We start from the raw sequence: 13,406 nt of genomic DNA on the forward strand, positions 1-13,406 counted from the left end.
ACAGGCATGACAGGGGGGCAAGGTCAAGGGTTGGTCCTCTGTAAAGACTATTGTGTGTGTCAGACAAGAAGATTGGTACTATGGGCATTCGTGGTGTGGGTTGTTTGCAGAGTGACAGATAACAAGAAATGGCCAGACTAGGAAGTGTTTTGCTTTGTTTTTCAAGACAGGGTTTCTCTGTGTAGCCCTGGGTGTTGTGGAACTAACTCTGTAGACCAGACTAGCCTCAATCTGCTTCTTCTTCTGCTTCTCAAGTGCTGAGATTAAAGGCGTATGCAACCACCGCCCATCTAGGAAGTGTTTTGAAAGTAGAGTGTGCCTTTCTAAAGGGCTGAATATAGATAATGGACCTAGATTTGATTCCCAGTATCCACATGGCAGTTCAAAACACCCATGTCACTGCAGCTTCAAAAGCAAACACCTGAGAAAAGGAGATCGACTCTGCTTCCGTTCTAGAGAAAAGCAAGCAGCATAATATGGGTTTGGTTGTCCCTGTGCACTTCCACGGAGCTGGAGAGGGCCGGCGAGAACCTGTAGGCCACACCCGAACTCATTTCACAGTCCATGTGGTGACTTGTAGCACCTGCTCTAGAGCCAAGGGAAAGGTGGCTCCGTGTCCTTCCTGTCAGACCTACTCACGGCAAGCTGGCGATGAGAAATGGCTTCTCTCCCCAGAGCCTGGCTTGGTCTGTGCTGACACCTGCCCCAGCAGCCTCCCGCCTGGCCATACCTGCTCCGCCACAGTACACCTCCACGTAGCGATCGCACACACCCGAGGATCCCAGACGCCGCCATCTCGCCTCCTCCTGGGCGGACACGCCCCCTTCCGCCCTCGGACGCACGCCCTTGTCGTCAGAACACCAATCAGGAACGTGGAAGGCTGGGCCCAGAAGCTTCTGGGTACTCTGCTTAGCTGCCACCGCCACCGCCGCCGGCGCCGGAACCACCCCGGCGGAGAGGGTGGGCAGGCGCGCCAGTTCACTGGGATACGCCGCTCCTGAGCCCGAAAAGTGTGAGCCACCTTGTGCTCAGTCACGCTGTGTGTGCCCGTCACCTGCATGTCGGCGCCCTCCGAGGCCAGAAAGCGTTGGATCCCTTGGAGCGGAGCATCTATTCTAGTCTTATCTCATTGATGGGGCTCTGGAGGCGAGGGGTTTACGTAAGAAATATGGGAAGCTGTCAAACCAGGCTCCTCCTGGTGATGGTGCTTTCTCCCGTTTTTTGCAGTTATGAGGGGAAAACGAATTTTCATTGGTTCCTAACAGTTTTTTTTTTCCCCTAAGCGCTGACTTGGAGACCCACAGCCAGCCCTTGGGTTTTTTGTTTGTTTGTTTGTTTGTTTGTTTTGTTTTGTTTTTTTTAAAGATTTATTTGTTTATTTTATGTATATGTGAGTGCACTGTTGCTGTCTTCAGACACACCAGAAGAGGGCGTTAGAACCCGTTATAGATGGATTTGAGCCACCATGTGGTTGCTGAGAATTGAACTCAGGATCTCTGGATGAGCACCCAGTGCTCTTAACCACTGAGCCATCTCTCCAGCCCCAGCCCTTGGGTTATTATTACCATTTTAAACAAGTCAGCGAGGTTAAGCAACTTTCTCAAGGACACATTAACCCCGCAAAAGGCTCACAAATTGTATGATAGAAAATCCAGTGTTTCTACATCATTGACGTCAAAACCCATGACTTGAGCATTTCGACCCTTTTTAAGGCCCTAGAAAAAATGGCTGAACCTGCCCTTAATCGTACTTTTCAAGAGCTTAAAAAAGAAACACAACATAATATTGGTATGGAATTGAGTTTTGTAATTCAAAGGATTGATCTAAGTTATTTCAAAATAATGCTGGAGTCCTAGCATTTTGGAGTGTCCTGAATTCCAGGCCAGTCTGGGCTACCTAGACCCTGTTTTAACAAAACAACAACAAAAACAAACAAAAAACCCAACTAAACTAGTTTTATGTAACAGTACTTTTTTCAGTTCTTTAGAAAACATGGTATAAATGTACTGTACCTTTTTTTTTTTTTAAAGGAGCAAAACTAAAAACACCTTTATAATAAAAAGAGGCAGTGAGATGGCTTTTATAGAGGACCTGGTTCAATTCCCAGCACCCAGATGGTTCTATAACTCCAGTTCCAGGAGATCCCATGTTCTTCTGGCTTCTGAGGGCACCAGGCATGCAAGTTGTGAGCAGAACATATGCAGTTAAAACACCCATGCACATAAAAATTAAAAATGGAGATATATATATATATATATATATATATATATATATATATATATTATATATAGAATGTGTGAAGGTGCTGGTTGTGGCCAGAAAGAATTGAATTTCTTGTAATTGGAGTTACAAGGAGTCTGAGCTAATCAGTGAGGTACTTAGACTCACACTCGGGTCCTCTGGAAGAGCAGTTAGTGCTGTTAACTACTGAGCCATCTCTCTAACCCCTGAGAAATTTTATATTTTGACAATGACTTCTTGGCTATTACACCAAAAGCACAGGGAACAACACAAGACAACAGAACTTTAAAATTAAAAAGTTACTTTTCTTGCATCAATTAAGCATGTTATTTTTCTATTATTTCTATTACTTCTGTTAGTATGGCCAAGTTATACTTATTTATGTAATGAGTATGTTTTGCCTGTTTATATGTATATGCACCACATATATGTATGGTTAGCTCTCATGGAACTGGGGTTGTAAACCATCCTGTGGGTACTGGAAACTGGACCTGAGCCTTCTGTAAGAGCATCTATCATATGTTCTTAACCATTGAACCATCTCTCTAGCCCCTAATTATTTTTTAAGATTTATTATTACTTTAAATTATGTATCTGTATGCAGATATGTCGCAAGCTTGCAGGTGCTCCCAGAGCTGGAGTTGTATATGAGCTGCCTGACATGGGTTCTGGGAACCAAAATCAGATCTTCTGGAAGCACAGTGCATGCTCTTAACCACCGATTCAACTCTCCAGCTCTCAGTTCTTTCTATTTTTGAGTCAGGATCATGATATGTAGCCCAAGCTGTTCTGAAATACCATAATGTGTATACTCTTGCATATTTAAATCAGTGTATATGCTGGCTAGTTCTATGTCAACTTAACATAAACTAGGGTCATCTGAGAGGAGGAACCTCAGTTGAGAAAATGCCTCCTAAAGATCTGGGTGTAGGCAGGCATGCAGTGCATTTTCTCACTAATTAATTAATGGGGAAAGGTTCAGCCCATTGTAGGAAGTGCTTATCCCTGGGCTGGTGGTCCTGGATTCTGTAAGAAAGCAAACTGAGCAAGCAATGGAGAGCAAGCCAGTAAGCAGCACCCCTCCATGGCCTGTGCTTCAGCTCCTGCCTCCAGGTTCCAGTCCTGCGTGAGTTGACTTTCTCCCATTAACTGTGACTCAGAATATGGAAGCCAAATAAACCCTTTCCTCCCCAAGTTTTTGGTCATGGTGTTTCACCACAGCATTAGACATCCTAAGACAGTGTGTTTTCAGTGATAAGTACAGCTGCTATAAGCTTTCATATACAAGTTTTTATGGTCAAGTGTTTTCATTTATCTCAGGTACAGACTTTAGAAGCATTTAATTGTTTCAGGAGTTGCCTGACATGTATTTATTTAGAAATGGAATTTCTCTGTGTAGTCCTGGTTGTCCTGGAAGTCTCTCTGTACACTAGGCTGGCCTTGCTCTCACAGAGATCCACCTGCTTCTGCCTCCCATGTGCTGTGATTAAAGGCTGCTGCCACCATAGACACCATATGCTCCACCTCTTAATTGTTTGGCCCCATTCCTCTGAGCTATAGGCTGAGACCAAGCTTTTTAATGTGGGCCTTGGGAAACAATGAAGATACAAATACTAATGGTAATCTAGAGGCTAAATATAAAGCAAAGTATCTGGATTGAGTTCTTTATGGAGTAATAGAGGGAGAGAGAAATGGAAGAGAGCAATAGGGGACCCAAGGGCAACAAAGGTATAGAATAAGGAGACATAACAGGGCGTGATAGCTCAGTAGGAGTTTGGTTAGGAGTATAACTTGAGTTCTGAACTGGGCTGGTATCAAAAGAACAATGCCAATTCTTATTAGTTACAGAGGGTGGAAATGTGGGTGCTTGTTATTTGTTCTCTGCATTTCAGGAACTTCTTCTTTTTTTTTTTTTTTTTTTTAAGGCAGACCATCATTTAGCCTATGGAAGTCTTGGACTTACAATGTAGCTGAATATAACCTTGAACTGCTGATCCTCCACCTCTACAATGCTGGAAGTGAAGGTATTCATCACACCTGGTTAATGTGGTATTGGGTTAAAACCTAGGATTTCTTGATTGCTAGAAAACACTCTATCAAACTGAATTAATCCACACCACAATATATTTTGTTTTAAAGAAATATAAAAGATGGCTCCACAGGAAGATACTTGCTGCTATGCTGTAAGATTCAAAGTCAGTCCCCAGAATCCACATGGTAAAAACAAAGAATCAACTCTGCACACACACTGACACAGACACACACACAGACACATACACATACACACACAGAGAGAAAGAAAGAGAGAGAGAGAGAGAGAGAGAGAGAGACAGAGAGAGAGACAGAGAGAGAGAGACAGACCTATAGGATTCCTACACAAGTTACATATCCAACTTGTATACCCAAATAGGTGATTCCACCTTGATGCCACTTCCAATGAGCCACAACCAATCAGATGGTGCCAGTCCCGCAGTGCATGTTTGCTCCTGGAGTTGCACAGAGCCAGACACAGTATTATCAGAACCTGAGCAATGACTACACATGAGAGAGGAGAGATTAACCAGTCTTCAAATATTAAAAAAGGCTTTTGAAATGGACGTGGCCAGGTTTGTGCTCCATGCACACAGGAAAGCTACTCATTCGTGAAGCCGTTCTGAGGTGCCATCACCTGGTCACGCACAGGGACAGTCTGAGAAATGCTTCCTTATAGGCTTAGGTGCTTTCTTTGTATGAAGGTCAAACTGTGAATGCCAGTAGTGCATTCACACAACCCTAGATGGTACAGAGCTATCATTCGTGAGGCTGTGTTCAGAGGGAGAGGCTAGAACTGGAGCTGGACCTCGAGCCGCTGTGCACCCAAGGCACCTGCTTTACCACTCAACTAGGTGCCTGGACCCTGTGGCCTTTTGGTGCTCTGAACATGAGGTGCTGAGGTTGCTGCCTGGTAGTCAATTTTTTAACTTTTTACTATGATTATATTCTTAGCCAGGCATTGTAACACACACCTATAATCCCAGTATGCAGGAGGCAGAAGCAAGCAGAACTCTGTGAGTTCAAGGCCAGCCTGGTCTACATAGTGAGTTCCAGATCAGCCAGGACAACATGGTGAGACTCTTTCTTTTTTTTTTTTTTATTATTTTTTTAATTTTTTTAAGTGAGACTCTTTCTTAATAAGTAAATAGACAGATAGACAAATAAAAACAAGAGTGTACTGTAATATAATTAAAACCTTACATAGGTCAGTAAACCATTTATTAGCACTGTCAAGTATGTACTATACACAACTGTGCTACATTTTTACAAGACTGGCAATGCACTGGCTTGTTTGCACCAACACCAAGACCTGAGTAAAACACATCTTCACAGCTGTGACCTAGCTAGGCCACAGGAATTTTTCAGCTCCATTACCATCTTATGGTAATGTGCAATTTATTGACCAAAGCGATGTTTAGGCAGGCGGTAAACAGCTATAAATATCAAACATTGTTCTAGGTACCAAAGAGACCAGGAGGGACTAGAGCTAAGAAAATAAAAGGTCCTGATCTTGAAGAGCTTTTGTTACAGTTATTAGCACAGACAGGGAGGTGGAGCCATAACAAAAAGCCTTGGGCTGTGCAGGCAGCAAATATGGAATGGGAGGGGACCATGTTCAAGACCAATGATCTGGGAATGCAAAGATCTGGATGACGTGATGGAGATGACCATATAGGAATGTGAGGGAGGTCCTGGCACAGGAGATGCAAGCACACCTATAAGGTGGGGAGCGTATCTAATCTGAGTGTCTAATTTTACTGGTAAAATTCAAATCTACTACCAAGCCCTAAAGAACAAAATAGCCTTGACAATTATCTGAATGGTTTTCAAGAAAAATTTATTTCCATAAATTAATTAATGTAACAGTGGGCATTTAGAGTCACAAACTATCAAACAGAAAAGGAACTGTAGGGTATCATGTATACTAGCGTTACCAAAGATGAACACATCTCACCGAACTATCAGCCATGATAATACAGGAACAATTGGGACAGCAACTTACTGGCCCAGATCCTAGCTCAAGGGGGCCTCTTGTTGAGAATTAAAATCCAGCCAACACCAGTCTTATTATAAAGACAGAAGAAGCCTCAGAGTTTAGCATGCTGGGCTGGATGGCGACCAGATGAGGACCTCAGCTTCACAACCAAGATAGCTTTTGCTGGTCAAAGTGCAGCTAAATTGGAATATTAATTAATTGTGATTTGAACAAAATTTAAGTCTCCTTCCTAGCCAGTTCTATATAGAAGTTCAGTCCAGGAAAGTAGCCCTCTCCTGACAGGTATTCAGGTGAGGCCATTCCATACCTCTGGCCAATTATTTATACTTTGGATACAGCCACCCATAACGTGGTCATTAAAAAGGCCCTTTTCATGATACCAGGGGAAGGCTATAGAAACAAACCAAGGATATTAAAGAAAGCACCAACTGCATACTCCCCTCCCCCCAGGTACCAGGAGGAAAGTATCACGACCTAAAAGTTGGTCTTGCACAGATCTTAATGCACATAGTATAGAGGAGATGGAGCCCCAGCCTGGGGAGATCGAGGGCTGTGTCCACTTGGCTGCACTGCAGCCCTGGACCTGCTGCCATAGCCCTGCAGACTTGCTGCTGCTCATAGCCTGGTGGGCAGGGAGACACCCAGGGGAAGGATGCTCATAGTGTAGGATCTAGAATTGACCTCAGGTTGGCTCTGGAGCCCTCACAAAAGACCCTTTCAGGCAAAATTGTGGGGGGAAAAAAAAGTCATGATTTTCACAGCTCTTGGAGGAGCACATAGTTTAGAATTCACAGCATGAGTTTCTGAGCACTTCAGGCTCGAGTAAGGCAAAAGCTACATCTCTTCCCACTGCACCTCCCTCCTGGTTAGCTCTTACAGTAAGGGCAGCAGGAAGACAGACAATCTGCTTTAACGGGTGATGAGGTACATTTAGATGGATGGAGAGAGGCAGAACGGGACAACAGGGGAGGAAAAGAAGACAGGCACTAGTGAGGGAGGAGGCTGCTCCAGAGAGAAACTGAAAGGTGGCCAAGGAAATGGCTGCCATCTGGCTGGACCATTAAAACACTAAACTTCTGGAGGTGAGCTACAACTAGGCACATTGTGCTTAATGCAGCTTCTCTTCACTTAGGTGGGAAATCCCCATGCTCAGAAACTTTACCAATTCCCATCACAGAACCAATCTATAGTTATGGCAGGTGACATGCCAGCAGCCACTACTTCCAGTCATGGTCAGAGACCACAGGTTCCAAGGACACTAAGGTGTCCCTGAGGCTGGCTGACTGCTGTGAAACATAATGGTAAGACAGGTGTGGCTGAGTCTCTTAGTTGAAGCAGAATGGCCTTTGCCAGAGGGCAAGCCAAGCTGGCCTTGAGGCAGTTTTTCTCCTCCATTCCCAGGACAAGGATGGAGTTGGGTCTCTCTAGTCCTGTGCTCCAAGATGCTAATAGTCCAGACCAGTGTTTCCAGCCTTTCACATGCCACATCAGTCAGGGACAAATTCTGAATGAAGGTCTGTATGCTGGTGGTGCCACAGCTGTGCATACCTCACCTGTTGTCTCCTGGGTGATCTGGATGCCCCAGTGACGGTGGTGGTAAAACTGACAAATGGCTATTTACTGCCCACTAGCTTGCAAGCTGTCTAATGTACAATGTCTTAGATGTATTTGTAGAAGGGCACAATGTGTAACTCATTCCATTCCCTGTAGTGAACACAGGTCACATGTATCTGGTCCGGGCAGCATGTGTAAAACAGGATGTGCATCACTGCTGAGGGCCAGCATGCAATCTAGCCTGCTCTGTTCTATCACAGAGTCATGACCTTCAAGTCTCCACAGAAAAGCAGGTGTGTGTCAACTTATTTAAATAGCTGAGGAGGTGAAGGACATGGTGTGTTTCCCCTGTTCATGTCCAGTTTACTGTTTCAGGGTAGCCCAGACCACCAACCTGCAAAGGAAAGGCACATAAAGACCCCGATCTGGCACCCCTCCTCCCTAGCCACTGACAAACGGGGAATGAAAGAATCCTAGGAGCACTGGCCAACATTCCAGAACAGCACTGCTCACTCTTCTTTACAGACACAGGGTTATGTCCCTGGACCAGGTTAGGAGAATGGGAAGAAATGACCACTGGTCAGCAGCTAGCCTGAGCATCTTACCCATCAGCCAGATATTCGGACTCTCTGAATTCTGAGTGCTAGGTATAAAGAATGAATGGGAGAGATACTGGGATGAGAAAACACAAGGAGAGGAGGGAGCAGGGTGAGGACACAGTGGGAGGGTGAGCTCTGAGGGCCTGCTGCACAGACAATGTCAGCCTACCGCCTGCAGACACCTCTGGGCACAAACCTAGAAACTGTGCTACTTCTAGCATGCAAACATTTCCAATAGGTTTTACAAAAGAGGCTAGAGTACATGAAGCATGTACTCCGAGAGCGCTGGCTCTGGCATTTTGCAGAACCAGGCATTCAAGCAGCTGAAAATGCTCTTGGCCAGCCTTTAACACCACTGCTCCTAACTTCATCACATACCAACATTTCAGAGAAAACCACACTACACCTTAACAGTTTTTAAGTGGTTATAAAAGAAATCTGCTTTTATGTATGTCACTAAACAAATATATGTATTCAGTGGGCAGGACTGAGAAGGAGGGTGAAAAAGTGCTTCCTCTAGTGAGCTACATGAAAAACTGGAGGGGGAGGGGCTGCCTGGAACACATGAATGGGAACACTGCCCCTCCATGTGCTGGTCAATGCCTGTCATATATTCTCTTAAGACATGTGTTGTCTTTCTCCTTAATGTCTTACAAAATGGTTTAAAATCACATTTAGAGACCCCAAACATGCAGCAATAATACAAAAACAAAAAAGAAAAAAAATGAAAATAATCAACACCATAACATTAAAAAGTGCAACTTACATTGGGGCCTGGACGGGCTCCTCTGGCACTAGTGACCCGCAGTCACAGATGGGAGAAAAGATGGGGAAAAGCCACAAACACATACAAACACACATTCTCTCAGAATAAAGGTCCTGGGCAGACAGAATCAAAGTCAGGAAACACACCAGTTCATCTTTCTCAATCACCAGAACAAGCTGGTGAGAACACACAGGCCAGGTAGCCAGGTCCTCCCCCAGGCCAGGTTTCTAAGTCATCTTGGGCGAGCAGCACCATAAACGGAGAGGAGCTTTCCTGTGGACACACAGACCCCGAGTCCTTAGATTCCTAGTGTTGCTTAAGATGTGTGGCTTTCCCACCTGTGATGGGAGATGGGAAGGAGGTGGCCTGATATCATTCAGGACCACTCCCAGGAGAAAGGAGCATTCCTGAGGCTCTATACTCAGCAGTACAGTTAGAGGGCCCTTCTTCACCAGCTTCTAAAAAGGCTGCACCTTGAAATAAGTAAAAATTCATGGGCTGGGCATCATGAGTGGTTTGGGCACAGGGCTTAAAATCAGGGAACCTCTTCCAGGGAGGTCTGCAAAAGTTCAAAATGAAGACCCTGAACTGTTCTCAGCAGTTGGCTGATGCTCCTGTTCCTCCTCCTTGGCAAAAAAGGTCTCCAGTTCCATCAGCTTTTGAATCAGAAGAGCATCCAGCTCTTGAGTCTGCAGAGCCGCCTTCTGGGCCCTGGTGAAGCTGCCGGTCAGCTTCACCTTACCTCGAGCTCGTCTCTTTCGAGGGACTGTAAAATCCTGGAATTCCAGAACACGCTTCCTTTTCTGCTGGCTGACAGAGATCAGGGTACCATTTCGTTCTTTGGGTTCCTCAAAGATGGTCTCTAAACACCTAAGGACAGAGCACAAATCAGAATCACCAACAGCCCAAAGCTGCCTGCACTGACTCCCAACTCAACTGTGTCCTGTGACCAGTCGCTGTTTCTATGCATGGGAAAAAGCATATGTGTGTTTATAACTATGTGCACAAGTGAAAAGTTAGAACTGAAGGGTGCACAGCAAGACTGAGGCTCGTTCCTCACTATAATGCCACTGACTCCTGGTTCTGTAAACACTCTCCATGGCAGCTGACACTGGGTCATTGCTTGTCACAGCCCCGGCTGGTCTCAAACTCCATATTTAGCCAAGATGATTCCTGAGCCCTCTACTTCTGCCTCCCACGTGTAGGGATTACGCATACACTACCACACCATGACCAAGACAGCGAGTCTTTTAAACTCCATGAGCAGTATGGATCTCTACCACAAGTTTGTTTCGGGTTTTCTTTCTGTGAACAAAGCTATTAGCTCACAAACCACAAAATAAAAAATAAAACAAATGAACACTGGTGGCTGGGATCAGCCATAGAACGTTTGTCTAAGACATATGAGGGGCCTGGGCTACAATATCAGCACGGTCTTAAAGAAAGGAAAGACAGGTGTGGTGATGCTAGTCTGTGATCTCAACTACCATGGAGGCTGAAGGACGGTCACTTGATTTGGGGGCAAGCCTTGACTCAGGCCTAGAATTTGGTAACCGGTGGTACATACATCCAGTAGACAAACAAAATGCACTGTCCTGCACACAGGACTTTTACCTACAAAAGACCCTGAAGTTTTTTTTCCCTTAATTAACATTGTCTGATTCGGTTTCAACAGCTATGTATTCTATTTCCTTGTAAAGAATGGCCCTAAGTTCAGTGAGCACCCTAATAACGCACACTTTCGGCTGTTCCATCTTTCCAGTTACCTAGCAAAGTTGCAAGGAATGGGCTTCGAGGAAGAAATGCCTTCCAGGCAGAACCCATGTCCAGAGTCCTGGGATAAAATACCAGGACTCTCTTCCTTCAACCCAGACAAATCAGGCAATTTAGTGCCTGTCACTGCTTTGAACTGACTTTAGACCCAGAGCAGGTCAAGTGACACCACATCAGTATATGGGCTGAGATCATGGCTGAAGCAGTAACTACAAGCCCAGATGAAATATGGCAGTGTATATTCAACAAGACACACCTGCAAAGCACACAGACAGTGACGTGGGCCCAAATCCCACAGACATTTCATATCACTGACCCCAATACAAGAATGCAGAACCCAATTCTGTACTTCTAAAGCCCAACACTGGGCTGGATACGGGGCCACCTGTAATACAGAGCTTTCCATAGGCAGAAGCAGGTGGATCTGTAAATTTTAGGCTAGCTAAACATGCACAATGAGACTGCCCCACAAAAAACAAACAACAGATGTCCACTCAATCTGGGTAGAGCTGAGTTAAAACCCGAAAAAGGTGAGAGGCATCAACCATTCCAGCACCCATTCCAGCACCGCCCCGAGCCCAGCTGCAGGACTTACCTGCTCGCAGGAGGAGACTTGTAATTCTTGTTTGTATAGATTTCCTCTAAACTAAACTCCTTTTTCTTTAACCTGCAAAGACCAAAAAAAAAAAAAAAAAAAAAAAAAAAAAATCATTCCTGCTGTCACTGTCACACGTGCTTTCAAGAGAAAAAGTGTTCATCCTACTCCCGGCCACTAGAAATGCAGAAAAGACTCAGGCCCTGGCACCCCAGGGAAGGACTCTACTACAGCCTCACACCAGCTGCATCCTGTGCCAGGGTGCCTTCCTCTTCATTTTGGGTTCTATGAGACAAGGTCACACTAGGTAGCCCAGTCAGATGCTCCTACCCTCTGAAAGCTGGGGTTACACGCTTGAGACTGCGCCCAGATGCTTTCTCTCCATTAGCAGTGCTGGGCCTTGTGAATGTTGGACAAGTGCCCTGCCATTAACCCAGCCACATATGCTTTATTCTTCATGGCTTGGAAATGATAAGCTTTAGTGGCTGGCAAGAATTTAATGAACACAATCAACTTTTATCGGGTGAGTTGGTTGGTTTATTTATTCACTCATTCATCCATCCATTTATTGATAAGACAGGGCTTCTCTGTGTAGCTCTGGCTATCTTGGCACTCCCTCTGTAGTCTAGGCTAGCCTTGAACTCAGAGATTCCTCTGCTTCTGCCTCCTGAGTGCTGGGATTAATGACCTATACCACCATACCTAGCCCCTAGGTTTATTTTAAGTATGTGGGTGTTCTACCTCCATGTATATCTGTGCACTATGTGCTGGAGAAGTCAGAAGAGGGTGATGGGCCCCCTGGAACTTGAGCTACAGTTGTGAGCCATCATATAGGTGCTGAGAATTGAAGCCATGTCCTCTGCAAGAACACCCAATGCTTTTAACAATTCAGTCATCTCTCCAGTCTCACCAGCCCCTCAAGGGTTTTTGTTTTGGTTTGGTTTTTTGTTTTGTTTTTGAGACAGTGTCTCTCTACAAAGCCCTAGGTGTCCTGGAACTCACTATGTAGACCAGGCTGGCCTCAAGCTCAGAGAGAGCTGCCTGGCTCTGCTTCCTGAGTGCTGGGATTAAAGGCATGAGCCACTATACTTGGACCCAAGTCTATTTCATTTTTTAAATAAGTGAGATGGCTCAAGAGGGTAACTGTGATATCACTAAGCCCAATAAACGACTTGATTTCAACACCTGGAACACACATGACAGAATATACCATGTGTGCCTACATATAAAATAAGTAAATGTACAATCATTTTTTAAAATTATATTGTGTGTAGGGAGGTAAGGGGATAATCTGTGTTGGTTCTCTCCTCTTACCACATGGGTCTCAGAAACTGAACTCCACCCATCAGTTTCGTTTACCTGGAGCCATGTTTCTGGCTTTCAAAAATTGCTTTTTATTTTTGTGTGCAGACTAGGGACAACCTTGGACAACACCCTTGGGAATCCTGCCTACCTCTTTTCAGAACCCATCTCAGCTCATGGATTAGGATAGACAGTTGGGCAGGCCGGTGAACCCCAGGCTCTTCAGTTTAGAAATTCTAAGCTTGTGTCACCAAAGCTGGCATGTTTCATCTGGGTTCTGCAGACTGCACTCAGGTCTTTTCATTACCAGCTACAAGCTTTTGATTACCTCAGCCTAAGGCTGGGACTATATGAGTAATGTCTTTTTTAGCAAAAAATATTGTCTGGATATACTGGTTTATCCAGTCCCTATTAAAGTACACTCTGCTCACATCTAGGTTTAGGCACTCATAAGTAAAGCTGACGCAAATGTACATTTTCAACTTTAGATAAAATCTAATGAATTTAAAGTGATGGCACATGCCTTTAAAACCGGCACTCGGGAGG

The 13,406-nt window shown here is 44.8% G+C and overlaps 2 protein-coding genes and 1 long non-coding RNA gene across 15 annotated transcripts in view; 1 reads left to right on the forward strand and 2 right to left on the reverse strand.

The window, feature by feature from the left end:
* The window catches only part of Pisd (phosphatidylserine decarboxylase), a 41,908-nt gene extending 41,060 nt beyond the window's left edge, over window positions 1-848 (reverse strand). The window contains exon 1 of one of the 2 annotated variants that reach the window (XM_034508376.2): window positions 731-848. In XM_034508376.2, coding sequence (XP_034364267.1) covers window positions 731-795 — 65 coding nt within the window. In that variant the 5' untranslated portion in view covers window positions 796-848. The remainder of the gene's footprint in view (window positions 1-730) is intronic. The other variant, XM_076938263.1, reaches the window with a different exon arrangement.
* A 140-nt stretch (window positions 849-988) lies between these two features.
* Window positions 989-7,087, forward strand: LOC143443074 (uncharacterized). Of its 2 annotated transcripts, none has more exons than XR_013111788.1 (2): window positions 989-1,159; window positions 4,167-7,087. It is a non-coding gene; the product is annotated as an uncharacterized LOC143443074 (long non-coding RNA). The 2 variants fall into 2 exon arrangements; XR_013111787.1 differs by lacking the exon at window positions 989-1,159 and adding an exon at window positions 2,326-3,367.
* Window positions 6,096-13,406, reverse strand: part of Prr14l (proline rich 14 like) — a 58,444-nt gene continuing 51,133 nt past the window's right edge. For all 11 annotated transcript variants that reach the window (XM_034509023.2, XM_076938257.1, XM_076938258.1 and 8 more), the window contains 2 exons: window positions 11,559-11,630; window positions 6,096-10,060 (listed from right to left, as the gene is read on the reverse strand). In XM_034509023.2, coding sequence (XP_034364914.2) covers window positions 9,760-10,060; window positions 11,559-11,630 — 373 coding nt within the window. In that variant the 3' untranslated portion in view covers window positions 6,096-9,759. The remainder of the gene's footprint in view (window positions 10,061-11,558; window positions 11,631-13,406) is intronic.

This window comes from Arvicanthis niloticus, chromosome 7 (genome assembly GCF_011762505.2).
Source record: "Arvicanthis niloticus isolate mArvNil1 chromosome 7, mArvNil1.pat.X, whole genome shotgun sequence".
NCBI classification, from domain to species: domain Eukaryota; kingdom Metazoa; phylum Chordata; class Mammalia; order Rodentia; family Muridae; genus Arvicanthis; species Arvicanthis niloticus.